This window comes from Zootoca vivipara, chromosome 9, assembly GCF_965207765.1.
Source record: "Zootoca vivipara chromosome 9, rZooViv2.hap1.1, whole genome shotgun sequence".
NCBI classification, from domain to species: Eukaryota; Metazoa; Chordata; class Lepidosauria; order Squamata; family Lacertidae; genus Zootoca; species Zootoca vivipara.
Window position 1 is genome coordinate 7,206,055 of NC_142592.1, and position 26,619 is coordinate 7,232,673.

The 26,619-nt window shown below is 42.2% G+C and overlaps 1 protein-coding gene across 2 annotated transcripts; it reads left to right on the top strand.

Annotated features, from left to right (window-relative positions):
* PIK3CG (phosphatidylinositol-4,5-bisphosphate 3-kinase catalytic subunit gamma) lies at nucleotides 1-24,745 on the top strand. 2 transcript variants are annotated; one of them, XM_035127610.3, is made up of 11 exons: nucleotides 1-274; nucleotides 6,681-8,672; nucleotides 11,345-11,410; nucleotides 11,528-11,753; nucleotides 13,817-13,920; nucleotides 15,043-15,189; nucleotides 16,857-16,947; nucleotides 18,075-18,205; nucleotides 19,390-19,501; nucleotides 20,490-20,647; nucleotides 22,222-24,745. In XM_035127610.3, the coding sequence occupies exons 2-11, from the start codon at nucleotides 6,693-6,695 to the stop codon at nucleotides 22,501-22,503; spliced, it is 3,297 nt and encodes a 1,098-aa protein (XP_034983501.3). In that variant the 5' UTR covers nucleotides 1-274; nucleotides 6,681-6,692; the 3' UTR covers nucleotides 22,504-24,745. The 2 variants fall into 2 exon arrangements, with proteins under 2 accessions (XP_034983501.3, XP_034983502.3); XM_035127611.3 differs by lacking the exon at nucleotides 1-274 and adding an exon at nucleotides 3,631-3,757.
* Nucleotides 24,746-26,619: the final 1,874 nt, after the last annotated feature.

Here is a 26,619-nt window from a genome sequence, read left to right on the forward strand (position 1 = left end):
GGGAGGAAGGGGGCGAGAGAGAGGCCGCCGTCGCCCAACGCCGCCGCCTGGGCAGGTGCTGGTCAGCTCCCGCCCTCTGGCCTGGAGGAAGCCGAGGCTCCTCGAGAGGCGTTTCTGGGAAGGGCCCTGCCGGGGAAACGAGAGGACGCGGGGGCAACCGAGCCGGCAGCTGGCCATGTAAACAAGCACAGCCCTCGCTGCGGGGCTCAGGCAGGCAAGCAACCTGCGTGCGCGGCGGAAGGCAGGCGGGCTCGCTCTCCCCTTGGCGGCCTCAGTAAGTAGAGCAAAGAACCCGGGAGGACGAGGAAGAGGACTGCGTGCATGTGTGGATGCATGAACGCGTGTGTGTTCGTCGCCCTGCTGCGACGTTCTCTCTGGCGGCGACTTCCTCCTCCTCCTCCTCCTGAAAGTACCTGTACCTGATCCAGCTCCTCACCTGGGTCTCTCCGTCTCGCGGCAGTGAGAAAACTTTGCTAAAAAGTTGAATGACCGGTTGGGCCTCTCGCTGCTCTCGTGTTAAAAATTAGTTTCATTCTGGTGCGCTGCTACTGTAATAGGGAATTCGGGGGGAAATAATAATAATAAAGGTGGATGTTCTAAAAATTAATAGTTGGAAAGGTGTTGTGTCAAAAAGGCACACACACACACGGAGGTTTTGGTAGATGTAAATAAAACTTTTTGCTGATTAAGACGCCTCCCCCAACACACAATTTTTTCACTGTTATCCCTAGTCTCAAAGAGAGTAAGAAATAGATTGTGAGAGTAGTTCCGTGTTTTTGTGTTGGAAGTTATTACAAATGTAAAGGGCACAAAGTGTTTCAGACTCTTGCCGTGCGTTTCTAAGGCTTTTTGTAGTCTCTTGAACTCTACCCCATTATTTTAGGCTCCGGTTTAAGCTCCTGTTCCTGTCTTTACACAAGCAAAATCTATCCAAGGAACTGTGGAGGGAGGTATATGGCATACATTAGGCCCTAGGGCATGGACGATTGTGTTTTTTGAAAAACAACTCTCCTCCTGCTTGGTGTTTAGGAGATGTCTGGCATGTTTTTTTGGGAAGTGTATTTTAGTAATAAAAAAAATCAAATTAGCAGTAACATAGTATTCAGAGTTATTTATGTGCTTTAACATTCATTTCTATAAATGAAGACCAGTTTCCTCCTTGGTCAGCCTGTCACACTTACCAGTGTTCAATTCTAACTTCATCAATGTTTTTCTTAGCACATTAGAGGCACAAAAGAGAAATGTGGTTTTGCAAAAGGCATGTTTACTAGGGGTGTTCAGCAGCTCTGTATAAACCATCACAACTCAAAACAGGTGCCTTGCAGGTGCTTTTTCTTGCCTAAGTCAAGTTGTGATTTTAGCAAGGTGTTCTGAGTTAGAGTAAGCTCTCCCTGAAGGCTTACTTACTCGCGTTATTGGCCGAGGGAGCAGGCGTACAGCTTCCAGGTCATGTGGCCAGCATGACAAAGCTGCTTCTGGCGAACCAGAGCAGCACACGGAAACGTCGTTTACCTTCCTGCTGTAGCGGTACCTATTTATCTACTTGCACTTTGATGTGCTTTTGAACTGCTAGGTTGGCAGGAGCTGGGACCGAGCAACGGGAGCTCACCCCGTCGCGGAACCGCCGACCTTCTGATCAGCAAGCCCTATAAACCCACATGTATTGTTTCCAGCGGGTGGCACTGAGCCACCTGCTGGAAACAATACATGTGGGTTTATAGGTTCCCTTGTCAATGGAGTATCTTGATTGATTTGTCAGTGGCTTGTCTTACCTTACGATGAAAACAAGCATTGCTATGACAGTGAGGATTCCTTGGCCTTGGTGCAGCAGTGTGGTGGTTGCAAGGATGAAAAGGACTAGCCTCCAGTGTCTGAGATCCAGCAGGCCTTTTGTTCTAGAGTAACCATCAATAAAAAAAGCACATGTCTGGAACCCGTAATAGTTTTATTAAAAGACTGCAGATCTTCTCATCAATTGATGGTGTGTACCATCTATATTCGTGCAGGCCCCAAATCTTTCCCTCCATTTTTATTTCCCAGAGCAGTAGTTTGTAGATGCTTGCTCTATTCCAATGATCTTGGTGCTCTGCATCGCTTCAGTTAATATCATATACTGTATCAAAAACAAGCCCAGTTCCTCCATTTAGGTTGACTCCCTTAGATTGCTTGCTTAAAAGAGAAAATACTGGTTCATATAACACTAAAACCATCCACGCTATTTGGATGACTTAGGCTGCATACACACCATACATTTAAAGCACATTTCTTCTTAAAGGAATCCTGGGAACTGTAGCGTGAAGGATAAATTATAGTTCCCAGGATTCTTTTTTGGAAGGGGGTGGGGGGAATTTACTTTAAATGTGTGGTTTGTATGTAGCCCTAGTGGCTTGCATGCTCCTCCTTCCTTGAGCCATGCTTGTTTTTAGTTTCAAATAATCTTGGTGTAGTGAGTCTTGGTTAGCAAGAAGCAGTGGTTACAGTACAGTAGTTGCTTTTAGTTTAGACTTTTAGAAGACATCTGAAGCCAGCCCTGTTTAGGGAAGCTTTTAATGTTTAACAGACCAATGTATTTTAATATTTTTGTTGGAAGCCGCCCAGAGTGGCTGGGGAAACCCAGCCAGCTTCATACCATAAAGGTATGAGTAATCAAGCAGGCTTGTTTAGCAACTAACTATTGCTTGTTTTAAACCAGGATTCCTGGCTCGTGCATAAGTAGCAGTGTACTTCATTTGGGCTTGCTGAGTCTGATCAATGTGATGCTCAGCTTTGGTTTAGTGTTAGATCTGAACCAGGCCATTTTACAGCTTAAACAACATGGTGTGTACTTATCCAATTACTGGTTGTTATTATTAACAAGTTACTAGCCAAGCCAGTGTTTCTCAGACTTTTTGAGCTCGGTCCTACCCTTCTAAGCTTGATTTAACATCTAGCTTCCCCAACCCAGTAGCAATAATTTGTTCCACACATAAGCATGTTGTGTGCATTCAGCCTGGTGCTGTGTGCAAGGATCTGTGGGTGGGCTCATGAATCCAACATTGGCATTAGAAAAAGAGTAGGACAGAGCATCTCTGATCCCTCCTAAATCTCACAAAGGGATGGGCCATTAGTACAAAGCAGATGCACTTTGCAAAATGTATTGGGATGGGACAGAGTTATAGATCCAACATGGATCAGGGAGGACTCTCTGTCAAGGGGCATTTAACCCAGCCAGATCTTAGTGGCTGTTGGGAGGAAGGCTGCACCGGCCTCAGAGTTGGATCCCTCCCTGGAACTTCACAGAATCCACTCCAAGTGTTCTGTGCCTCCCAAGGAGGCATGGTGCAGTTGGTGATCCACTAAACTTAGAATAGTTTATTACTACATATGATTCATAGACTGCTGTTTTCCTTTATGCTGAATTAATTCATTTCCTATTCTTTTGGGCAACTTTTAGCATATGTCTCCACATGTATGGGTCAAAAAACCTGTTCCTCTTTTTAAGGTTGCTATTATGGTAAGCGTGTATTTGACTGCTCTAATAGGGAAAGCATCGAATATATATAATGCAATCCTCTTTATAACCAAGTGGGTTAAAGCTTCCTTCCTGGTTACTAGAGCACTTCCTTTGCATCTGCTTATGAAGACAAACAAGAAAAGCGGAACAGCCTACACAAACTACTCTTCATGTTGCAAATGATTGTCATTTTAAAGCAGCCAGACTTAAAATCTGTACAGATGAGTCTTCTCCAGGAGCTCAGTTTCTGCTTTGCAATTGGGGGTAATGTTTTGTTAAATGTTGTGCCGGTGTTTTAAAATGGTGTTTCCTCTCAGTTGGCTCTTAGAAAACTAAGAATGCTGTTCAGTAATTTATGCCATCCCATTTTGGGTTGGTTGTGTTCCCATCTTTCTTTTGAAAGCTTTCTGGGAAGTTAAAGTCGGGAGGGGTTACCGACAGGTAGGTTTGTGCATTTAAAATCCATTCTGAAGAAATGCTATTGTTGAGCAACACAGTTCTATATAAGAAGGGCAAACTTAACCAGCGATAGTCTAGGTTGGTTAACTTTCATTTCATTTGATGTAGCAGAATTGAAACAGTAAGGAAGCAACTTTAATGTCTTGTTGTCATTAGCAGATAAGGTGGAAAGACAGAATGAACTTGAGACAAACTGGGGGGGGGGAATCAAACCTTCTCTGCTTGTGAGCTTTCAGAAGGCGTGGCTGGCTGCTTCTTGAAAATAATATACTGGACTAGATGGTTTTAGGTTTGATCTTAACGTTGTTGTTGTTGTTGTTGTTGTTGTTGTTGTTGTTGTTGTTGTTGTTGTTGTTGTTGTTGTATCTTTGTTTTAAAATCCTCTTGCCTGTGCATTTCAGATCTTCTGTGGAGTTTTTTTACCTCTCTTTGACAAACTGTGTTATTGTTTTGACAATGTTTGTGTTTTATTGTAAATGTAGTAAATACAGAGAGAGATACATGTGACGGCTAAATTATTATGTACCGTACATACTTTCTGATCTGCATACCGATTCAATTAGTTAGTACAGTAAAGGCATTGTTAAATATTATTGTTATCCAGGAACATGAGGCTGATAATTCAACAGTGCCTCTAGGGTTTTAGCATATCTAGGAAAGGTTGCCAACTTAAATATTTGGAAAGGTTGTGCTTAATTTCCTATTAAAGAAAGCTGACAGAAATTGTGGTGTTGATGGCATCGGAAAGAATGTTAACATCTCTTATGCAGGGCTGCAAAAATATTTTCTGTTTCCAGACTTCAGCTTTAGTATTTTAGGGGCCAGAATAAAAACTGTGGCTGAGCACAACCAAACCCTGGGGATTTTTAAAAAAAACTTTGGTAATTATCACAGTAGCCTAGCAAACATTATTTGAGTGAATGGCTTGCGACTTATAATTTAACGTTATTATAATGGGCATTTTTGGGTGCTTTTTTGAGTGCTTACTGTGTTTTATTTAAGAACCAACCAAGCAGAAAGTCTAAAATTAAAAAAGATAACTGAAGCTGCTGAATTTCAAAGAAAATGTTTCCAAGATGAAGTTCTATTCCTGAAGCTAAGCAGGTCTTGGCCTGGTCAATATCTGGATGAGTATCCTGCTCTTCCGTTGTTTGCACAGTCTTTCCCTTGATCTGGAATTTCTGTTTTAGTTGCTGTGTAGTGTTATTAATGAGTTTGCTTTATTGTATATTTTAACAATTTAAATGTTTCTGTAACTTGCATTTATACTTTGCAAATGCCTTAGAAGCCTACTTTGGCATTAAGTGACATATGAGTTTGTAAATGAAATAGAAAACATTCACTAAACCAAGAAAGAATCTCTTTAACCTCGAGGTTTAGGGGTTCACAGAGTCAAATCTGAAGTTTGAAGAGCAGTATAGTGTTGTGGTACAATCTGAAAGCTTTTCCATATTTCATCTGCTGTCATTATGAGGCAATAGATTATATCAGGCATGTCGAACAGGTAGATTGTGATCTACTGGTAGATCACTGGACGTCTGCGGTAGATCACTGGTAGATCATTGGCTCCCCCCAAAGAAGCTGAAAAACTGTGGCTCCCCTAAAAAAGCTCCCTGGAAAAAGCTCCCTGCCAGTTTTTAACCCTGTGAGTAGATCGCAGTCTCTTGGGAGTTGGCCAATGGCCACCCCTGGATTATATTTTTAAAAACCTACTTTGAGTTGGATCTAGACATGCCCTTCTCCAAATGGAAGAGCTCCTTTCGTTGACAGAAGGGATTCTGATCTAGTAGATCAGTGGTTTCCAAAGAGGGTGGTACCATTCCTTGGGGGGCAGTGGGATTACCAGGCACTAACAAGCAAGGGGGGGGATGCTGTAAGTTAAAATGACTATCAGACTTTGAAGAGCTGGTACCACTGGATTAAATTCAATTTTGTTGGATAAAATTAAAAAAAAAAGTTTTAACTGGATTTTGAATAAATGTACAATTTATTTTTACTGTTTGAATTTTATTGGGTTATTATCTTCCCTTGGGGGGAGGTGTTCAAACTGCTGTTTGGAATAATGGTTTTCAGAGGAAATTTCATAGCACAGGGAGCATTGAAGATGAGTTAATGGAACCAAGGGGACGGTGGTCCAAAAAAAGATTGGGACCTATTTCAGTAGAGGCTCCCCTTCAGCAGCCCCTTGCACCAGGGGGCAAAACAAAGACCCAGTTTGACACTCCCTGTGCACAGGCTGGGAACCTCAATGGCACCTCTCTGGAGTCTTCATCTGGGGCAAAAAACCTGGCTAGCCCCCACCCTACCTTGCACTACTCCCACCCTATCCCAGATGGTACCCCAGCCCTCTGATATGCTTTCTGAAGGGTGGCTGCAGGGGAAGGTGAAATCAGGAAAAGTTGTGTCCTCTGCTGCTAACAGGAGAAATCCATTAGTGGAACTCCACTTAGGATTAGTGCGGATACAACCCATTCTGTCCAGATTTTTTGGCTGGGTTGCATCCAATATTTCCTGAACTTAAGTTGTTCTAAATACTATTGAAGGAAATCAAAGGGACTTAAAAATGCTTTAACTTCGGCTGGCTCATGTTGCTGGCATTTATGTATTCCTGATGGTGATTATTGAATTCAAGGAAAATGCAGCAGAAATAATTTAATTGAAAATTAAGCTGAACTATGCTGATGACAAAGGACTAAAAATGACCCGATCTTTTCTTTTGTGTTTCTAGTCTTCCTGTGGCATGGAGTTGGTGAGCGGTGAACAACCTGTTGTTATGAGAGACGACAACAAGCGAAGAAGGAGAAGGATGAAGCCACACTGTACAGCAAGCAACTTGTCTTCAACTGAATTGATATCCATTGAGTTCATTCTACCTACAAGCAACATGCTAATAGATATAGCCAGCAACTGTACAGTAGAGCAGATGAAAGCACAAGTTTGGATGCGAGCAATAGAGAGGAACCAGACCTCGGATTTCTACCATAAATTCACTCCAGATCAATTTGTTCTTCAGTACCAAAAGAAGGGACAGTGGTATGAAATTTATGACAAGCATCAAATAATACAGACCCTTGACTGTATATTGTATTGGAAAGTGCTACAAAAGAAAGTGGGCAAAATTCATGTGATCCAAAAGCAGAAGCCCACAGAGGACGTTCAGAAGTTTCAAAAGCAACTCAATTATTTGATTGGCTATGATGTTACTGATGTCAGTAATGTGCATGATGACGAGCTGGAATTTGCTCGACGCAGGTTAGTCACTCCACGGACAATTGAAGTAACCTGCAGAGATCCAAAATTGTATTCAATGCACCCTTGGATTACATCCAAACCACTTCCAGACTACTTGCTTAGTAAAATTGTCAATAATAATATTTTTATAAATATACACAGAGGAACAACTAGCCAAAAGATTAAAGTACCTATTGATGACAGTCCAGATCTCATCCTTCAGAGTTTTTTCACCAAAATGGCAAAGAAGAAATCTTTGATGAATATTCCTGAAGATTACAGTGAGCTGAACTTTGTTCTGAGGGTGAGTGGCAGGGATGAGTATATTGTAGGAGACACACCTCTCAAAAACTTCCACTGGATAAGGCAGTGCCTCAAGAATGAGGATGAAATTCACCTGGTCCTGGATGATCCACCTGACCCAAACCAGGATGAGGTACAAAAAGAGGAGTGGCCCTTAGTGGACGACTGCACTGGAGTGTCAGGATACCATGAACAGCTGACAATAGATGGCAAGGATCACGAGAGAGTATTCACTATATCATTGTGGGATTGCAACAGGAAATTCAGGGTCAAAATAATTGGCATTGATATCCCTGTGCTTCCAAGAAACGCAGACCTTACTGTATTTGTTGAGGCTAATATTCAACATGGGCAGCAGCTCCTTTCACAGAAAAGAACTACAGCTAAACCATTTACTGAAGAAGTCCTGTGGAACACTTGGCTTGAGTTTGATATCAAGATCAAAGACTTGCCCAAAGGGGCACTTCTGACCCTGCAGGTATATTGTGGCAAAGCGCCAGCTTCGGCTGCAAAGGCTAACCTCCATTTGCATGATTCCCCAAGTTCTGACGCTAAATGCAAAACCCAGCTTCTCTATTATGTAAACATTTTGTTGATAGACCACCGGTCCCTGCTCCGGACTGGTGACTACGTGCTTCATATGTGGAAATTTCCAGGCAAAGGGGAAGAGCAGGGAAGTATAAATGCCGATAAGCTTACTTCAGCCACAAATCCAGATAAAGACAATTCCATGGCTGTCTCCATTGTCCTGGACAAATACTGCCACCCCATAGCCTTGCCCAAACACAAGATAGCATCTGAGCCACAAGCGGACAGGGCCAGAGCTGAAATGCCCAACCAACTGCGCAAGCAGCTTGAAGAGATCATAGCCACGGACCTGCTTAATCCACTTACCCCTGAAGACAAAGAGTTACTGTGGCATTTCCGGTATGAAAGTATAAAGCACCCAAAGGCATACCCTAAGCTGCTTAGCTCTGTGAAATGGGGACAGCAAGAAATAGTAGCTGAAACATACCAATTATTATCCAAGAGAGATGCTTGGGACCAAAGCACTTTGGATGTTGGATTGACAATGCAACTTTTAGACTGTAACTTTTCCGATGAAAACGTGAGAGCGATGGCGGTGCAAAAACTGGAGGGTTTAGAAGATGATGATGTTCTTCATTATCTCTTGCAGCTAGTTCAGGTATGATGGATATTCATTCCATTTTCTTTTCTTTTCTTTTTAAGGGAACATGAAAAGCTTTGGGCAGCATGATGGGCATACATCTATTGCCTGGTGCATCTGAATGTGTGAACTGATCAGATTGCCTTTCAGGTCCCACAAAGTTGGAATGAGGAATCTTTTTCAGCTTGAGGTGCACATTCTGTTCTGAACAACCTTACAGGGGGGGCATGCCAAGGGTGGGTGGGGCCTGAAGGAAAAGTGGGTGGAGTAGTTAATGTAAATTTCACCTTTATGTGGCTAATTTCCACACACACTCACACCCCTCTCTCTGTCCTCAGTCCCAGCAAGCAAGAAGCATTATCAGGGTTCAGTGACACATTTCATCCAGGCAAAAATGCTCAGGTTGACTCCTGGACTTGAGGTTCTCCAGGACTAAGTGATATGACATCTCATGTCTATTGTGTCCATTCAGAAGTGCACGTTTCCAATTGATTTTGCAACCATCCATTGCTCAGCATAAATGTATGAAGTAGTCAATATACCCAAGTTCTCTTTTTACCACAGAATCTTTGCCTGTGTGAGAGTAGTAGAACAGCATTCTAACCAAACAACATGCTTTTGTATACCTTCATCCCCTATAAGGTACTTGTTTTGCTGCTGGCTTTTCTTTGTATGTCAACCACCTTGGTATATCTTCTTGAAATGAAAGGGAGTGTATCAGTTGTTTTAATAATTCCCAAGGGCATAATTTAAAGGGGGGAAATGCTAGCTTGTGTTTAGGTCAAAGTAGCCTGTGTTGCACTAAAAATTGCAATTCCTCTTGTCAGCTGACAAATGTACCCTTGGTGAAAGTGCCCCAATGTGGTAAAATGGCATGTTACATCTTAAAATGAAATGTGTTTCAGATGAAAGATGATGACAAGTGGGAACGTGTACAGAGGGCAACTAAGATAATAATAATAATAATAATAATAATAATAATAATAATAATAATAATAATATATTATTTATACCCTGCCCATCTGGCTGGGTTTCCCCAGCCACTCTGGGCGGCTTCCAACAGAAAAATGAAATAAAAAAATCTATTAAACATTAAAAGCCTCCCTAAACAGGGCTGCCTTCAGATGTCTTCTAAAAATCTAGTAGCTGTTTTTCTCTTTGACATCTGATGGGAGGGCGTTCCACAGGGCAGGCGCCACCACCGAGAAGGCCCTCTGCCTGGTTCCCTGCAACTTGGCTTCTCACAACGAGGGAACCGCCAGAAGGCCCTTGGTACTGGACCTCAGTGTCCGGGCAGAACGATGGGGGTGGAGATGCTTCTTCAGGTATACTGGACCGAGGCCGTTTAGGGCTTTAAAGGTCAACACCAACACTTTGAACTGTGCTCGGAAACGTACTGGGAGCCAATGTAGATCTTTCAAGACTGGTGTTATGTGGTCTCGGCGGCCACTCCCAGTCACCACTCTAGCTGCCACATTCTGGATTAGTTGTAGTTTCCGGGTCACCTTCAAAGGTACCCCCACGTAGAGCGCATTGCAGTAGTCCAAGCGGGAGATAACTAGAGCATGCACCACTCTGGTGAGACAGTTTGCAGGCAGGTAGGGTCTCAGCCTGCGTACCAGATGGATCTGATAGACAGCTGCCCTGGACACAGAATTGACCTGCGCCTCCATGGACAGCTGTGAGTCCAGAATGATGATCAAGGATCTAGAAACCAAGCCTTATGAAGAATGTTTGAGGGAGTTGGGTATGTTTAGCCTGGAAAAGAGACTAAAAGGAGATATGATAGCCAATTTTGATTATCTGAAGGGCTGTCACATAGAAGATGGAGCAAGCTTGTTTTCTCCTGCTCTGGTGGGTAGGACCCGAACCAATGGCTTCAAGTCACAAGAAAGGAAATTCTGACTAAATGTCAGGAAGAACTTTCTGACAGTAAGATGTTTGACTGTGGAACGAACTCCCTCAGGAGATTGTGGACTCTCCTTCCTTGGAGGTTTTTAAGCAGAGGTTGGATGGCTATCTGTCATGGATGCTTTAGCTGAGATTTCTGCATGGCAGGGGGTTGGACTAGATGACCCTAGGGGACACTTCCAGCTCTACAATTCGCTCCCCCCACAGCTCATGGGACAAATTTGACAGGGGGTGGAGCTGCCCACCTGTCAATCACCTGAAGACACATTGACACCAGGTGTCTTTATTTTTGTCTGCGTGAGTCTTCAGAAGCCCCTTTCAAAGCACTGCCTTGCCGAGTGCTTTGCCAAACAGCTGGCTGGTGGTGCCTGCAAACTTGCTTTTATCTGCCTCACAGTTCAGGCATAGGGCAGCTTGGCTGAAAGCAACTAAAACATCATTATTTGCTCTGGCGTTACCAGGAGGTTAGTTGCTGACAAGGTAGTAAGCTGTAGCTTTGCTAGAGCTTTACTTTCATATTTTTATCTGCTCTGGTTCTATCTTGCCACACTTAGTAAAGGGAAGATGGGTTCTGAGTCAAAATGGTCTGCATGTTTAACTTTCTGATTGTGTCTTTAAAAATTAAAGCATGATCAAATCCATAAACAAATTGTATGTGTGTGATTATATCCTGTTGCACACACCACCCCCTGTTACAGTCACCTTAATAATCTTACATTTTATTTGACATTAATGGTATGTATGTCCCTCTCCACTTACTTTTGTTATCTGTTTTTCAGGCTGTGAAATTTGAGCCTTATCATGACAGTGCATTAGCCCGATTTCTTCTAAAACGTGGCTTAAGGGTAAGTATTCTAAACTCCTTAAAGAAAATGAAATGTACAAATACTGCCAGAATTAAGACTTTTTAATTGAGAAGATAATCTCATCTCTTAATATGTTCTCTTCCTCCCACTCAATAGAACAAAAGAATAGGACACTTTCTGTTTTGGTTTTTGAGAAGCGAGATTGCACAATCCATGCACTATCAGCAAAGGTTTGCTGTGATCCTGGAAGCTTATCTGAGAGGCTGTGGGAAAGCCATGCTGCTAGACTTTATGAAGCAGGTTCAAGTAACTGAGCTGTTGCATAAAGTGACAATGGACATGAAGGCAGTTTCTGCGGAAAAGCACGATGTCACACCTCAAGGTACGTGCAGATCTTATAAGCACAATCTCACCTGTATGTTAAGGTTTTATTGTGTGTAATGCAGGGATAGGGAAGTTGTGGCCTTTTCATTTTTTCCCTGAACTACAAATCCCATCATCCTTTGCTATTTGGCCAGGCGCTCTGGGGCTGATAGGAGGTAGAGTCTCAACAAGTTCAGGAGGGGGCCACCGGCACCGTACCACTGGTGTAATGAAAGTTAATTCGCAAAATTCTGTGGTGCCTTTGCATCCTTGGTAGGTGGTGCAGATGTAGTTTTCAAAATGGATTGCTTTTTGTTTTTATACGGCTTACGAAGCTAATCCCCACACCGAACAAAACCAAGTGTTTGTTTCATCTGCTATTTTTGGAACTTTTTATGGATGGTCTGCTCTTTTTAAACCATTGCATTTTTACTGATGGTTTAGTGCTGCCATTCTAGTGTTGTGTATGAAATGATGTTTTGAAACGATGTATGTTGTTTATTTCTATTTTGTTCTCTTGGATGTTTCTTTGGTTGTTTTAACAGAAAAGCAGGATTAAGAGAATAATAATAACAACAGCCCCATTCTGAGTAGCATCTTTGTTAGCATTTTCAATTCAGACGAGATGCTAATACTCTGGAATCTGCCACAATAAGTGTTCAATCTTGATCATGACTCCTAGTGGGGATAATCTTGCCCATGGGCCTAAATTAGACGCTCCCTCAAGCCACCCTGTTTGGCCCATGTGGTCATTTTGGTCAAGTCACAATGACCAGTTGTGCTACCAATTTGGTTAAAAAGGTAAAGGAACCCCTGACCATTAGGTCCAGTCGTGACCGACTCTGGGGTTGCGCGCTCATCTCGCATTATTGGCCGAGGGAGCCGGCGTATAGCTTCCAGGTCATGTGGCCAGCATGACAAAGCCGCTTTGGGCGAACCACAGCAGCACATGGAAACGCCGTTTACCTTCCCGCTGTAGCGGTTCCTATTTATCTACTTGCATTTTGACGTGCTTTCGAACTGCTAGGTTGGCAGGAGCTGGGACCAAGCAACGGGAGCTCACCCCGTCACAGGGATTCGAACCGCTGACCTTCCGATCAGCAAGCCCTAGGCTCAGCGGTTTAACCACAGCGCCACCTGGGTCCCGCACCAATTTGGTTAACCCACCCCCAAAAAAGTTGCAACCCCCTGTAAAGTCCAGTCTTTGTATGGACTTTGTGTATTGCTTTGAAGTCCTGGCAACCAGCTGATTGTGGGGCTTCAAAGCACCATACACAACTTTATGCAAGCACTGACAATCAACTGATAATTGAAGTTTGCAAGAGTTGTGCCCAGCAGGCTTGCACCCACACTGTTTAATTTCAGATGCTATGGGACCAAGTTTGTTTCAGACTTTCATATGCTGCTTAATTATTTGTGGTTCTAAACAATGTAGCCTACATAAAATGATCCACACAAAATTAGGGAAGTTTTTAATGACTGATGTTCCAATGTATTTTTAATCTTTTGTTGGAAGTCACCCAGAGTGGCTGGGGAGACCCAGCCAGATGGGTGGGGTATAAATAATAAATGTATTATTATTATTCAGAAAAATGATAAAAAAAATGATCATAAAATGGAACTCTACCTTAAAATGCCTGCTGGAACAATAAAGTCTTAGTCATATGCCTAAAATTTAGCCTGTTTAATCTTCGTTGGGAGGGAGTTCTGCAGGCCTTGGCCCACTGCACTGAATGCACAGCTTTCAGTGGGTCACCTGATGTTATCGTGACATTAGGTGATTGACAGGTGAGTGGTCCTGCCCAGTAGTCAGTGTTGGACCATGGAGAGATGAGGTTCTATCGCTTTAGCTGGATCTGATTCTCCAGCACTGCTGGAAAAGTTCTAATGAACCTTAAGATTGGAGGCAAACACATCTTCCATTGGTACAGACTTTTTTATCCACTTCTAGTTAAGAAGTAGGCTAGCTGAATGTGCGTACCATGGGGCTAGCAATCTATTGTCCAAGTTGCAGTCCACTATATCCTGACTAATAGTTTCTGACTGCAACCTTTTTTTTTTTTTTTTGGATTGTCACTTCAGTAATCGCACAGCTCAAACAGAAACTTGAGAAACTACAGGACAGCAAGTTTCCCGAATGCTTTAGAGTTCCATATGACCCTGGTCTGAAAGCAGGAGCACTTGTGGTAAATATAATTCTCTCAACTAATGAACCTGGGTGGTTGAGTTGCAAACAGGATTGGAGAAGAAAGTAGGGTCCCTGAGAAACAAGAGGGGGGAGGTATCAGCATGATCGGGTGAACCCTAGAATATGCAGACATTTGGTTTTTTTAAAAAAAATCCCAAAGATGTAAATAAATGAATGAATAAACTGCTTAGTGAGGACTGAGCATGCTCAGTTGTCTCCAGGAGTCATGGAATCTTGCAAGCCAGCTGGAAAATAAAACCGGGAGAGAGTAGAGCAGGGATGCTAGTCATAGCTGCCAAGTACCCCGTTTTCCCCAGGAAACCCCCATTTTTCTTACCTTTTCCCGGCGGTCCCCCGTATCACTTTGTCTCCCGCTATTCTCCATTATATTCTCCTGCTGGTGGCCTTTTTCCCCCTGATTTGCCCATCTACGGGCACCGAAAATGGCCACCGCCAGCTTTGAAAGTTGCGTCTGGAAGTGCGTAGACGTGACTTCCGGTGTCGGTGGTGGCCATTTTTGGTGCCCATAGATGGGCAGAGCGACACCGGAAGTTGCGTCTACGCACTTCCGGACATGCGTAGACGCGACTTTCGAAGCCGGCGGCGGCCATTTTTTGTGCCCATAGATGGGCAAAGCGACACCAGAAGTTGTGTCTACGCAACTTCTGGTGTCATGCAGCTGCCGGTCCCGGATTCTGCAGTCCAGGACTTGGCAGGTATGATGCAAGTCCTTTTTGGCAGTGCCCAAGGGCTACATTCAAAATTAGCTAACACTTTGAGGGCTGCATCTCTCTGTGGCACCCTTCCCCCAACACACTTTCCCCCTCCCCTTCAACAAGTTAATGGCAAGAGCAATTTCTCCATTAACTTGCATGGAGACAAGAGGAAGGTTGCAGCCCTGAAAATGGGGGGGGGGGAGCAAGTCCCCCAACAGGGACCTTGGGCTGTGTGTGAAACACCCACCCACCCCCCAATATAATTTTGGCAGATATTTCTAAAGACAGTTTTTTACATTTATGAACTCTGGGGGTATATCCATTGTTTCAAAATGACTGTTAGATTTGTTAATCTTTGGACATCGGTTCTGGCTGTAGGAAATATATGAATGTGTATCTTGCAGATAGAAAAGTGTAAAGTAATGGCATCCAAGAAAAAACCGCTTTGGCTAGAATTCAAATGTGCAGATCCTACTTCCTTATCCAATGAAACGATTGGCATCATCTTCAAACATGGAGATGACCTGCGACAGGACATGCTTATTTTACAGGTATTATCCGCATTATGTAGTGTTGTAAGTTTGCAGGGGAGGAGGTAGGCCTGTACGCAAGATCCTTCTAACCACTGGATCCAGCAAGTGTTTAAAGTATAAGCCAGGCTAATTTCCTGTGTTCAGCTGATTGCCTGGGTGATGGGCCATTAAGAGAACAAAGGGCTCTGTGTGAGAAGGCAAACTGATGGGCCCCCTCCCCCAGCTTGCAGTTAGTTACAAGACAAAGCCAGAGTTTAGAGTTTGCATTGGTGTGACCTAGAAGTAAAGCAGTAAGTGGGACAGAGAGTCAAGAGCAACATTTGAGAGCAATGTTTGATTTCTGTTTGAAACCAAAGTTGCAGCTGTGGGAGAAAGAAGACCCTTAGGGTGTTAATGCTGTGACCCTTTCATTGGAGGCTCAGGTTGTACAGATGTCATTTTTTTGGTCTTTTTTTTTTACCACAGTTTAATGCCTTAAATCAGTGTTTCCCAACCAGTGTGCCTCCAGATGTTTTGGGACTACAACTCCCATCATCCCTAGCTAGCAAGACCAGTGGTCAGGAATGATGGGAGTTGTAGTCCCAAAACATCTGGAGGCACACTGGTTGGGAAAAACTGCCTTAAATCATTGTTTCCAGACATTTGATACTGAGTACATAATATTTATAGGCCTACCTCAGAGATACAGTGGTACCTCAACTTCCGAAGGTGATCCGTTCCACGGCGCTCTTCGGAAGTCGAAACCTCTGGAAGTCAAAGTGTCCATTTTGCGCATGCGCAAAGCACGATTTTGCGCTTTGCGCATGCGCAGAACGCGCGCGACGCGAAAATACTTCTGGGTTAGCGGACTTCGGAAGTCAAGGCATTTGGAAGTCGAGGTACCATTGTATTGCGATTTCAGTTCATGGGCGTAGCCAGGATTTTTGTTGCAGAGGCAGGCTTTATGTTAGGAGGGGCAGAACCTCAGTTAAGTATTTTAATTGATTTTTATTGATTAGGGGGCAGCTGGCTATGCCCAAGGTTTTGTTCCAGACCGCCACAATGAAGCAAATATTGCGAATAAAGCAAGCCACTCAATGTTCTTGGTTTCTCAGTGCATATAAAAGTTATGGTTGCATGGTCTGTTAAGCCAGGCCCCCTTGGCTGCAGGGGCAGGAGGGGGGGGGAACCCAACTCCAGTCCCAGCCAACTCCAAGAACAATGGGGAAGGAATCCTAGTTGCAACTGCAGGATAGCCCAAGTAGTAATGCTTTCAAGTTGCAGTGCTGAACCCCTTCTCTATGTTCGATGAGAATGTATATGGGGCTTCCTTATTTTGACTGGCTTGGAATAGTGTAGGTGCTCCCAGCTTTTTGGTTCAATTTTACGAGGAATGTCTCAGCCCTTCACACGAATCAATGTCTTATTCAGAGAGATGACAGTGGAATCAGGACCGAAAGCAGAGCAAAGATTTTTATACATTTCACATTTAGCTTTTTATTCTGAAATCTTCTGCTTCTCCGTAAGCTTGCCTCTTCTACAAAATGGATACGCCTTAAATCTTTTTTGTAACATTAAAATTGCTTCTTAACAGTTATGATTAAACAGTGCAAGCCTAACCATGTCTACTCGGAAACAAGTCAAACTGGATTCAATTAGGAATAGGATTGCAGCCCAAGTCATTGTTGTGTCTTTTGCTTTACCAGATACTTCGAATCATGGAGTCCATCTGGGAGGAAGAATCCTTGGATTTATGTCTGTTGCCATATGGGTGCATTTCTACAGGAAATAAAATAGGTAGAGCATTTAACAAGATCAAAACCCCACAGAACTTTTTGGAATTGGGAATGTTGTTTTATTTTTGTGTGGAGTTATGTTATACACCAGTCCTACTTGACTTCCCCTTGCACAAAGAGACCCTTAATCTCAGGGCCATGAGTTGAAGTAAACTAGAGCAATGCATAAATGATAGCAAGTTGTGTTTGATCTGTGCATGTATCAAACATATTCCTGCTCAGGTACATTTTTTGCAGCTATTGCTGTCATCTGTGTTGAGGTTGTTTTTTCTCCCAACATGGAAGTAGGCAATGGCTCCTTCCTCCCATTCTATTTAAGCTATACTTGACAGAGTTCCATCTCTTTTTTGGGGGGGGGGTGTGTCTTTCCACCGTCCCAAAATCAGCTGCATAAAGACTTCTGTTCTCTTACATGCAGATGAATTATTCTAATTTCACAGACATGTCTGTGTCTTGGACTTCTACAGATTGGATTTGCTGATTTTTTTTTATTTTTAAGAATCCCTGCTAATTACTTGAATAAAGTAATGGGGTTTTCTAAGAAGGAGGAAGTTAGATATCCTTGTGTCCAGAATGACTGTAGACTTGAACACGGCATTCGGTTCTGTGAACCCATTACATGGAGAGCCCGGGGAAAATCAGCAAAGGCTAAAGCAGACCAAAGTGTTGCATTTACCGCCAACCTTTTTTATTATGATTGCACAAACATTGTGGACACATAACTGCTGTTGCCATGATTGACAATCTGTGATATACTCTGCAAAAATAAATAAATCATGTTTGCCTCACCAGTATTTTAAGAATCCTTGCAGGAGAAATAAAATATCTAGTGTGAGAATACTAGCAGTTTCAGTCGTGGCATTGATCAGGAATTAGAAGAAGAAGAAAACTTTTTTGATCAATTTTGAATCTGGTTCAAATCAGTTTTGAAAGGTTTAGTCCAGTATTTTGATTCCAAATGTTATCCTGTTGAATTCAAGCACAGGAAGAAACCTGCTCGCTGATCTCAGAAACTATCATGCAAAACTTGGTTGCAGTGTCTTAAGAGATGTCTAAGTGCATAGAGAACGGACAAACAGCATTCTGAAATATATTGTAGAATATTAGCATGCATTTAATTTTTTATAGGAATGATTGAAATTGTAAAGGATGCCACAACGATTGCCAAAATCCAGCAAAGCACAGTTGGAAACACAGGAGCCTTTAAGGATGAAATATTAAACCAGTGGCTAAAGGATAAATGTGTAATTGAAGAAAAGGTGAGTATTTCTTCTTTTCACTGGTTTAAAAAAATGTAATTATTATGAGTAATTATTTTGAGTTGTTGTATGTGGTTTTTTTAAATATTCTTATAGTAGTTAAGTTGACACAATTCCATTCCTACCAGGAGCACTCACAGAAACCTTTGGAAGATCCCAACACCACTTTTCAGTGAAATGCCAATTCTTGTGTCAAGCAGACTGTATATAGAAGTGTTCACTTTCCAACCTCACTCTACATATCTATGTATAAATTTTTTGATACAAGTCGTACTTGCTTCAGATAGGTGCATTTAAAACTTTCCATTTGAGTCTGACTTGGGACTTGAGGAAAGGCTTCCTATTTTCTTTCGGCTTGCTTTTATTAACTTCTCTGTCTTGCTTGTAAAATGACCACGATGACAATAAGCATACAAAAATGTAAAGAGGTTGTATCCAGCTCATTTATACTCCTCAGAGTATAACTGAGCTAGATACCACCACTGTAATAAATAGACATTAGTTAGTCACGTCCATTAATTTCAACAAGCCTACTCTCTTTATTACTGATATTGGATACAGCCCATAGTATCTATTTGTTGGCTTCTGTCTGTCTTGGGAGACAATGGAAGAAGGCGCCTTTGGGAATAAAGTCAAAGTGTTGGGAGAGGCTATAGAGCAGTCTTCCCCAAACTGCGGCCCTCCAGATGTTTTGGCCTACAACTCCCATGACCCCTAGCTAACAGGACCAGTGGTCGGGGAAGATGGGAATTGTAGTCCAAAACATCTGGAGGGCCGAAGTTTGGGGATGCCTGCTATAGAGGCTGGTAGGGGAGAGAGAGGTTTTGTTGCAGGTGGGGCAGCTGAAGGCATCTGGTTTTGCTTCAACAGCTGCCAATTCTTTGAAAGCAAAGTTTTGCATAAGCTGACATATGGTTGTGAAAAAAGAGCATTTTATTCTTTATAATAGTGAAATTTTGGCACTAAACTTGATCTCGGAAACACAGAAAGCAATCTTGCATTGAATCAGACCACTTATCCACCTCGTTCAGTATTGTCTACCTAGGCAGGCAATTGCTCTCCCAGACTTCAGACAAGGACTTCAGCAGCCCTACATGGAGATGTCGGGATCTGCTGCATGCAAATCATGGGCTCCGCCTGTGAACTTTGGCCCTTCTTTACAGCTGCTTTCTTTAATTTATTAGTTTCAGGCAGCCGTGGATAGATTTGTGTACTCGTGTGCTGGTTACTGCGTGGCAACCTTTGTCCTTGGAATAGGAGACAGGCACAATGACAATATTATGATCACAGAGTCAGGTGAGTGTGTTTTGTCTTTGTTCACACCCGGGTGGCATCTATTTCAATGTAATTTGAATGCAAGCCTGCCACTGTTAATGTAAGTAATCTTTATTGTCTACTGTTTACCATGACCCTAGAATTATTATTCTTACTTTTTAAAAATGCTGTTACATGCCTAGGATTAGAGAAGAGGTTAGGTTTTGGTTAAAACCTGTGGGTGACTGGAAGGTGGAATAAACTTTGGGAGAAAATGAACCTGAAAGTACAATGTTTGTGTGAAGGCAATTGCAAGACCATCCATCATGTGCTCCTCACCCATAGCTTGGAGTTTGCTTCACAGCTCCCCTAACAGAGAGACTTAGCAGCGAGCCAGTCTAAGATTTCAGCCCTCAGCAGTGGCAGAATTCAAGCTGTCTGTCGTTCCCCCTTTTAAAAATTCATCCTTTGTGTTGCTGAAACTGCAAACCTTTTAAAACAGTTAAAACAGTTGCACAGCTGCTCTGGGAACTGGGTGAATGAGGTATGCCGATGTTTTGCATCCTGGAGGTGCTCTCTTCAAAACTGGCTCCCCTGCCCCGCCACATTCAAGCCAGCCCTCTTAAATCCTGCAGAAACATTTCCCACCCCCAGTCTAGAGCGTAACCCAGAGAATAATGTCTGTTTAGAAGGCTGCAGATCCAGTATTGGACCACCATTTTTAGAGTGTTCTGTCCGTCTTCGTCTTTCATCCTCAGAAAGGGGAGAGACATGCAATTTTTCAGTCATTAGGTTATAAGAAAAAGCAATATTTGACAAAGTTAAGAGAGCTAGTTCCATGGAAAGGTAAGGTCAATAGAGTTGGGTGGGGGAGAGGCTGAGGAGGGCTGACAGTTTTTGAGTCATACAAGAAGCACTTTTTCAAACTATATCCAGGTCAAAAAAGCATGCAAGATCACAAACTAATTTGCACCTGCAATGAGGTCTTTTTAATGATCACTAAGCATAATATTGATTTCTCCTTCCTAAGGCAATCTATTTCATATCGACTTCGGCCATATTCTTGGAAATTACAAGAGCTTCCTTGGAATTAATAAGGAAAGAGTTCCTTTTGTATTAACACCGGATTTTCTGTTTCTCATGGGAACCACTGGAAAGAAAACGAGTCCACGCTTTCAAAATTTTCAGGTATAAAAACAATAACCAATGAGTGGGAATGAACCTTATAAGAAAAATGTGCAGTACACCTTAGATTTGGATATTAGCTGTAACATGTTATCATCCAGCATTGCAAAATAAGTTGACCAAGATCCCTACATTTGAATCTGAAGGAAGGGGAAGAAAATAGCAGAGGAAGGATTTTAGGGGGAGGGGCAACAAAATGATTTAGGGGCTGCATGCTTTTTCTATTCAGCAGTAGACCATAATATTCCTTGAGGTTTTAAAAACGCAACCCATCTATTCCCCTGTGGCAAGGCTAACTACCCTTTACCATATATACTTTGTGTGGAGAGAAATGTTGTACAATTGATACTAGATCCTGGCTAGCAGTACTGTAGGGCTGAATCATATGCCACATTTCTACACTGCATATGGAAATATAAATGTGTACAACAGAATAGCATGTACAGATGCATGTCCTCATGTGCTGGGGTTGTCTTCAGATTCCCCGTGTTTATGCATGAGATATGTAAGAGACTTCCTTATTTATATTGGAGCATTTGGATTCCACCTACCAACTGAAACTCTTGAGGCAGTTTGCAATATATTTAAAATGCAATAAAATAGGCAATGGTGCACTAGTTATGAGAGTGGGGTGAATATGAATATACAAACGTAAGAGGCTGCGGGAGCACAGATATTAGAAACCTCTCTACCTATCTTCTGATGTTCCATCTGCCACTCCAGAACTTGGGTGATGGGTGGAGTCTTGAAAAAGCAGTCTCTCCTCCATTTCTGCATCCTTTGACTTGGAAGCACTGACTGCTTCTGAAACTCTGGGTGCTTCCTTCCCTACTTCATCAGTCACAATAGTTGACCCTCAAGTCATTAGCTGTAACTGTATGGAGATTCACATGCTAGCGGTTTACATGCTCTGCATTGCTAGCAGTCTGCAGTTCCATGGAAGTCTATTGGGGATTCCTCACAGGACGCATCAGAAATGTTGGACAAGCTTCCTCGAAAAAGTCTTACTCTTGCTGACCACCTCCTTTGATCTGCAGTTGCAAATGGAGTGCTGGTTGCAAGCTCTACCCACCCACTCAGCTTCTTCAGGGCAATAGCAAAACCCAAAAAGTGTGGCTGGCATCCCATGTGAACAGAATGTGCTCCTTCTAACATGCCTCTGGATCCTCTGCAAAGCTCCAGGGTTCCTTGCCAGTTAAATCCCATGCAGAAAAAGTTCCATGTTGGACAGAAGTTAGGTCTGTGGTTTTCAAACCAACCCAGAGCAAAGCATTTGCAGAAGCACAAAAACAATCGTGACAAAATTAGGTGGATTGGACTTTGTGCATCCTTACTGGATCCTGTGTATCTCTTTAGACTCTGTTCTCCAAAGTAGCACTACACCCTATTGCTGCTGTTTGAGAAGAATGGGTAGAGTCAGTGGGCATAGCAGCCATTGGAAGTGCTATTTCACACGGATGTTCACCACACATATTTAGATAAGAGGACTGATTTTGGGTGCTGTTTTTTCTGACTAACCACAAGTTGCTTCATAGCGTATAGTCATTTCAATGAGATTTGTTTGTTTGCCTCTAAAGGATATCTGTGTGAAGGCTTACCTTGCTCTTCGGCATCACACAAACCTTCTCATCATCCTGTTTTCCATGATGCTGATGACTGGAATGCCTCAGCTGACTAGCAAAGAAGATATTGAGTATATTCGCGATGCACTGACGGTTGGCAAAAATGAAGAAGATGCTAAGAAGTATTTCCTAGATCAGATCGAAATTTGTAGGGATAAAGGGTGGACTGTGCAGTTCAATTGGTTTCTGCATCTTGTGCTTGGAATCAAACAAGGAGTGGAGAAACATTCTGCCTAATGGTGAATGGATGCACAAATAACTAGAAAGTAACCTGCTGTTGCAATCGGTTCTTAGCCTTTTAGGCCACCCCAGTTCCAGGGACTTTCCCCTGCCAAAAATCCAACTCTCATTAAAACAGTACTTTTGTCGAGGTGTTGATACTGCACAGTGGGTGATTTAACATACACAAAGCCTTGTTGAAATGGCCTTCATTCTCCCCCCTTATTTGCCACAGGTGTTTTAATAACCTAATGTTAAAATTTAGATGGCACCACTGCTTTGCTGATTGTTTTGTGTAGCTCCTGCAACAAGATAGAAAGACCTTCTGGAAATACTGGACCACATGCAGAATAAATTTTAAAGTAATTTTTCTCTTTTTAAGCCATTTAATTCTTAAGTAAACTAATTTACAAAGTTACAGGTAGGTAGCTGTGTTGGTCTGAGTCGAAGCAAAATAGAAAAAAATTCCTTCAGTAGCACCTTAAAGACCAACTAAGTTTTATTTTGGTATGAGCTTTCATGTTGGTCTTTAAGGTGCTACTGAAGGATTTTTTTTTCTATTTTGCTGTAATTTACAAATATTTTCTCTTGAGTGAGATCAAATGTAGTGTGAGCAGGTATCCACTTGTGAACTTGGGGTTTCCTTCCTCCTCTTCCACCTGAAGGCCCCAAGCCTGCTCCAGGGGTTGGAGGATCTTCCAGTTAAGATTTGGAGAGATGGAGGTGGGCAAAGAGAAGCTGGAAGTCTGCTCTCTGCTTTCATAATACTAGCAAAGGGACTCCATTGTTTTAAGGGTAGGAAGTTGGAAGAGGAAACGTCATAGCGGTGTCATTCTAGGTCGAGAAATCCTCTCTGTTGCTGGGATGAATATTTCACACAAGAGGAATCATTCATCCATCTGGAAGCTGAAGTGCCACTGTCCGTGGATTCCTCTGGTAGTTAATCACAGAGTGTTTCAGATAATCCCTTTGAAGAAAGAAGATGGAAGAGCAAATTGCAGGAGCCAATTTGCATTGGTGGGGGACAGGGACTGCTAGGGTTGATAGGTAGTAAATAGCTGATCCATTCTTAAGTTACAGTACTGCGTGTGAAGTCTGTACCTATTATTACTCCTATGAGTGGAAGGAGAAAAGCTCTGTAACAGTGATTATTTGTGCAAGAGAAGCACTGTTTGGAAAGGAATTTTACGCATCTAAATTTCATTCTCGGCAGTGTCGGTTAGGTTTCAAGTTTTCAACCTTTCTTCTGAAGTTTTCCCCCCTCCTTTTTTTAAAAGTGAGTTTTCATTGCCTGGCACAGTGATATATTTATACTAATTAATAGTAAACTCAGTGAAATATTAACCTGTATTTAAAAGCTTTATAATGGTGGTACTAGAAGAAACACTGTCCAAGAGCCTCTCCTTCGTTTACCAAATGTTTTGACAAGCCAAAAGCTTATTTATTTTTCTCAGTGCCAGGTGTTTTAGTTTTCAAATACATACCACTGCCACAATCCAGAACCACAATGGTCATACCCAGCTTAACAAACGATATATATATTTTTAATGGGCCATTCACTTATATCTAGTACTGCACCACGATCAAAACAGAATATAGAGAGACTATATATTAAATTTAACTAATAAGGGTGGTATTCAGAGTAGACGCACTATAATTAATGAACTGAAGTTAGTTTTGTTCATTACTTTTAATGGGTCTACTCTGAGTAAAAATTAGTTGAACACTACCCCTAGGTGTGTTAAGATCTTCACTAGAAAGATGGTGAGAATTTTATAATTGATTCTAGAACTGTAAAATTACAAAAGCATTGCTAATGCAAATGTTGTCTGAATTGTGTTTATATAGCCAAAACAAAAATGGCTTGAAATTCTGGCTTCCATGTGTTACGTAACATAACAATTAATTGGTATGTAACAGAGTATGTATGTTAAATGTTAAAAAGCACAATAGATTTGGCTTAATCCTTTTCTCGTCTACATGAGTCACTTAACACAGTGACCCAGATTAACAAAGTAATTTGTTGTGACTCTTTATTAAGAAATTCTTTCTTTCCTTGTCTATTAAAATTGTTGTCTTATGTTCAGTGATTTCTTATGTATTAAGTAATTTTGGCTGAAATAGGAAAACCTTTTCTAACAAAGTTGCTTGTATATGTTTTAAAACTCAGTATGTGTACTGTAGGCTTACAGTTTTAAAAACTGTGTCGTAATTTTGAAAGGATTTGTTTATATATGATTAAACAATACTCATACACCTATTTTTCTCTCATAATTTTCTTTCAAAACTCTATAACTGAAAATATTCCATACTGATTAGGAGGAAGTCAGGTTTCTATTTTGTCCTTGTGAATCAGGGATTTAAGGAGTGTAAGTACACAGTGGTGATAATCCAAGATTTTGCTTTTCTTTCATTGAATTTCAAATTCATAATTTCATATGTGGTGTTGTTCAACATGCATTTTCAGGGCATTTTCACACCCAACAGAAAATGTACCGTACTTTCTGTATTTCTAGTGAGTGAGTTGTATGTACTGACTACTAGCAATTATTGGCTAGAAAGTACACTTGGTTTTAAAATGGCTTCCTTGCACTCTTCCTGCTGCATTAACATTCACACATGTAAACAAATGGCACAGGAACACTCACTGTTGGCCGAAAATGCCCTAAATAATATCAAGTGCTAGAGTGCTAATATATGGCAAATGGCAGCAGGAACATTATTTCACCCTAACCACCAATAACAATTACGGTAAATTGAACAACCTTGCAAAACTTTTCTAATTTTGCACCAAGTATTTTCTCATTTGTAATCATTTAATCTGCTTTTGTTTGCCCAATGGATACCTTACTCAGCAGCACTGCCTCTGGCTCCTAAGATTTCTCCAAACATTCCTCATCTATTTCAATCTCAACCCTAGAGCTGGAAATACATGTCTTTATTGGTCCATGGGGTCACGAAGAGTCGGACACGACTAAACGACTAAACAACAACAACAAAGCTAGGAAGCCAAATTCTGTAGCGAGTGCTATAGGCTGTGCCCCTTGGGGCTAGATCAGGCGTTCCCAAACTGCGGCCCTCCAGATGTTTTGGCCTACAACTCCCATGATCCCTAGCTAATAGGACCAGTGGTTGGGGAAGATGGGAATTGTAGTCCAAAACATCTGGAGGGCCGAAGTTTGGGGATGCTTGGGCTAGACCAGGCATGTCAAACTTGCGGCCCTCCAGATGTTTTGGACTACAATTCCCATCTTCCCCAACCACTGGTCCTGCTAGCTAGGGATCATGGGAGTTGTAGGCCCAAACATCTGGAGGGCTGCAAGTTTGACATGCCTGGGCTAGACCCTTCCCCAGTGGTTGCATTGTGAATACACACGGCCCTCAGCTATGTGAGTTCACACACTGCAGAGAGAAATGGCTTGTGGACCCTTTTGTGTAAGTGTGACCTTTTCCCCAGCATTGAAGTAAAACCAGACCACAGACCAAAAATATTCTTTGGAAGGATTTAAAATGAGACATGCTGCAAAGCTGAGGCCAGCTTAGCAACTTTGCTGCCAAGTAGTTTTCAGTAAAAAAAAAAATCTGTTGTGAACCACCTTGGGATCTTTGGGTGAAAGGTGGTATACTAATACCACCAATACTAACAGTATTAATATGATCTCACTAAAATCTTTAGGCATGCCACTTTTTCTCAGCCTTAACCTCCACATCTGAACAAGGGGGGTAATACTGCTACCTGACCTTACAGGGTACTTTTAAGGGTTACAAAATATTTGAAGCACTTTGCACACTCAAGCACTATATAAATGCTTATTAATGTCGCTGTTACTAAGTTCCATTTGTGCTTGTTGTGTATTGGTTAAGGCAGCAAATAATACCAGATCAGGATAAGTATTTAATAAGAAGCTAAGGTAAAGGGACCTCTGACCATTAGGTCCAGTCACAACTGACTCTGGGGTTGCGCGCTCATCTCGCATTATTGGCCGAGGGAGCAGGTGTACAGCTTCCAGGTCATGTGGCCAGCATGACAAAGCCGCTTCTGGTGAATCAGAGCAGCACACGGAAATGCTGCTTACCTTCCCGCTGTATTTATCTACTTGCACTTTGATGTGCTTTCAAACTGCTAGGTAGGCA